Source organism: Papaver somniferum, chromosome 5, assembly GCF_003573695.1.
Source record: "Papaver somniferum cultivar HN1 chromosome 5, ASM357369v1, whole genome shotgun sequence".
In the NCBI taxonomy this organism is placed as follows: Eukaryota; Viridiplantae; Streptophyta; class Magnoliopsida; order Ranunculales; family Papaveraceae; genus Papaver; species Papaver somniferum.
Genome location: NC_039362.1, coordinates 99,824,718 through 99,828,168, shown reverse-complemented (window position 1 = coordinate 99,828,168; position 3,451 = coordinate 99,824,718). Strand labels below are relative to the sequence as shown.

At 35.6% G+C, this 3,451-nt stretch overlaps 1 protein-coding gene across 1 annotated transcript; it reads left to right on the top strand.

Annotated features, from left to right (window-relative positions):
- Window positions 1-486: 486 nt before the first annotated feature.
- On the top strand, window positions 487-2,590 carry LOC113282307. Its single transcript, XM_026531288.1, has 4 exons — window positions 487-527; window positions 611-669; window positions 1,845-2,025; window positions 2,234-2,590. The coding sequence occupies exons 2-4, from the start codon at window positions 656-658 to the stop codon at window positions 2,363-2,365; spliced, it is 327 nt and encodes a 108-aa protein (XP_026387073.1). The 5' UTR covers window positions 487-527; window positions 611-655; the 3' UTR covers window positions 2,366-2,590.
- The last annotated feature ends 861 nt before the right edge of the window (window positions 2,591-3,451 follow it).

Below are 3,451 nucleotides of genomic sequence, written 5' to 3'. Positions count from 1 at the left end.
GTATCCAAAATAGAAGACATACCGTTGTTTGTATTCTTCCCGGTAGCCTCCATAAGGCATCCCCTAAATTTTCCAGTTAGGAAAGATGCATCCAAGAACAATACCGGGCGACAATATTCGAAACCGAAGATGCAAGCATCGGAGGGTAAGAACAATGTAACACTCGGTGAAATTTATTGGATTGTAGGCTTGGGTGCAACTCACACATGTGTTGCTGCGATCCTGCAATGTGGGTGCACGAACCCTAGTGTCGTTGTGACTTGCATTTGAAATGCTATGTAAGTGTCTTGAGTCCCAGGTAGGATGTTATTAGTTTATTTATCCACCCCTTATAGCAAAGGAAGAGTCTAATTAGTATTACCATGGAGTTGACTAAGACTAGAGTTGACCTGTTTGACACCTAGATATATATATGTGTCACAAGAAGAATAGATGAGGGATAATGTTGTCATTTTAACAGAAAATCATATTTATAATTTTGTTTTCTCTGTTTTTCTTCTTCCATTTTCTCATCTCCTTGTGTCGAGGTAAGGGTTCCTTTCTATTTATTTTTTTCGCAAACCAATTTCAGTTGAGCTTAAGCTTGGATTGTGTTTGATTAATGTCCCAGAAATCTTCTTTTGATCTCACAAAACTTGGAGCTCGGATTCGGTTTATGTTGCTTTCAAGGTAGGGGTTTTATCTTCACTTGATTTTCGTTGTCTTTATGCCAATTAAACTGATTTTGATGAAATTTTGAATCTTCTTTCTTCCTTATTTTCCATGCTTTTGATGATTTTGTTCAATAAGAAACATGCATGGGTTGAGAATTCCATATATGCTCTTTGTTTAATCTTCACGTAGTAAATTGCATGTAAGTTCAAATGCTTACAAATGTTCTGAAGATTAAAAATGGTTTTAGTTCATTCTAGTTCTGATTTTCATTAAAAAAAACCAAGTTTTCAATTGATTTTCTAAAATAGCCCATAAAGTGTTTGTGAAAAAAACGTTACATTACCGCGAAGGTACTGTTGTCCTGTTTTATCGAGATTTTTCCACACAGCTACATAACCCATTTCTTTTACTTATCATTTTTATCTTAACGAGGGATTTCTAAGCTTTTCAAAGAGGCAAAATTTCTGAATTCCAACACCCATTGATTTTGTACGAATTTTTAATCGGAGCCTGCAGAAACTGTAATTTTTCTGAAAGCATGTTTCTGCCCTGTTTTATCATGACTTTTGAAACATCTAAAAACATAGTTACTCATGTTTATCATTTTTATGTTAAAGAGGGCTCTCTTGGATTTTCAAAGAGACCAAACTTTCCCAATTCCGTTTCCTAATGAATTTTGGACGAATTTTCTATTGTACACTACCAAAAAATGCAATTTTCTGAAAACGGGATTACTCTTCTGTTTTGTTGAAATCCTTCGACACATCTACGAACCTCAATGTTTTTTCGTATAATTTTTATATGATAGATGGATTCCTCTAGTTTCTAAAGAACTATAATTTGCTGGATTTTATCGCATAACGAAGCCGGTGTGAATTTTTGATTAACGACACTCAAAACTGAAGTTTACTTGAATATTTCGCTTAGACTTTATTTTGTACCATTTCAATGATATTCTTGTTTCCTAAATTCTTGTTAGACTTGCAGTCAGTGTCTTACTCTGTCGTTTGCATACATGGTGGTTGATTACTTCTCATTTCTAGTATATTGAATTCTTTCTATTGATTATGGATTACACACCGTACTTAGTGGTAAGTGATTTTCACTCTCATTTGCTGAGCTATTATGCGATTGCTGCCAATGTTTGTGTTTAAGTAAGTTTTCAGTTATGTATTTACGAGGTTCTTCAGAACTTGGTTTGTGATATTTCCTTGGGGGGAATTGGATTTGGAAACTAGTGGACTCTACTTTAGGAACGTCGGGACTAAGTGGCACCCCACCATCTCGGCGGCAACCCGGAAGATCGTTGTGGCACCGATGGCTGGTAACCAGAACTACCCTGACGGTGGCAATGGCCATGAGAAGAGTAGAGTAAATTTTATCTGAATTTTAATGAATGGCAGCTTACAAATGTTTATGAACAAATGCTTTACATTTACTTATGAATTTCAGATTCTAGTTTTACGCTCTTATGATGCTTTAAGCTTTTGACATTTTACTTGCATATCTTTTGGCGCTCGATTATCATTATATCCCCTACTGCGCTGTGGGCTCACCCCGTTTTGTTTTGTTTTGCCAGAGTTTGGAGCTAGCTCGATGCAGTAAGCCGAAAAAGCTTACGATAATGGAGCTATGGACACAATATGGTACATATTGTCGTCCTTGTATATATATATATCATGGGATGTTTGGGGGATTTTTATCTGGGTAGTTTATGTTTGTTGTTCCCATGTCATTTTGTCATATCTTGTTGTACATATGTTAGGATATTGTACAAAACCTTTACCTGGTTTGTAAGTGGAAAACTGGTTGGTGTCGGTGCTCGAAATATCTGACTTTTTATTGTCTAAAGGATTGCATTTGAAACTCATTTTGTCGTCAAATCTAAAAATGAATTGGCACGTCTTACTTGTATATATATGTCTATCTGTTTTGGATACCTTTGTTTTCGAAACTTGTATATATATGTCTATCTGTTTGGGATACCTTTGTTTTCGAAACTTACAACATTAGCACGTCCTGTCTTAGTACCCATGCCTTTTAATTTAGAAGTGATTTATGGTTGTTGGTTGAGTGTTGGTTTTTATGTCCAAACTATAAACTTAACCAAGTCTGTTCGATTAGATTTTTGAAATAAAAGAAGTGCACACTTCACTCCTGAAATGACATGAATGTTTATCGCTTCCTATTCAAATTTTATAACTGTGTACTTAAATTTTCTTTATTTGTACTAAATAGTCATGCACTCATTTTCTTACGAAACTCCTACCTACTAGAAAAATGTATCCGTACTTGGTACATGGTTTGCCTGAACTCATTTAATCACCCTTATCATTTTGTTGATGACTCATTTATATTTAGCAGGAGTTTTCAATTCTCATCTATATCTTATATCTTTCCTTATTGTGTTAAATTTTTCTTTTGTTATCAATCTTTTGTATGTTCGAGTGACGTGATGAGAGGTTTGTGCTTGCCTGTCCTGTCTGTTACAAACAAACTCTAAGATTGTTCCCTTGAATAACCAAATCAGCCCGACTTCCTGGATTGGTTTTCTTCACGGCTTCACACCACCAAACCAAGTCAGTGTATGATTTGGTATCCTCGCTACACAATTCCTTTAGACATAATTATTTCCCTGACATGCGCCTGATCATAGCTCATTGTTATCCCATAATCACTTTTGAAGTCATCAACAATATCCCTGGCTTTGTTGTTGGGATTCTGTGTGATATGGTCAAATATCAGGCTCTTGACAAGTTCGCGCGTAACTGGATCATTCTTTGTTCCGTCACTATAT

What these genes read in the sequence shown, in the direction of transcription:
- LOC113282307 (XM_026531288.1), top strand. An exon ending in ATGGCCATGAGAAGAGTAGA is followed by an intron (nt 2,026 to 2,233) that starts GTAAATTTTATC and finishes TTGTTTTGCCAG; the next exon opens with AGTTTGGAGCTAGCTCGATG.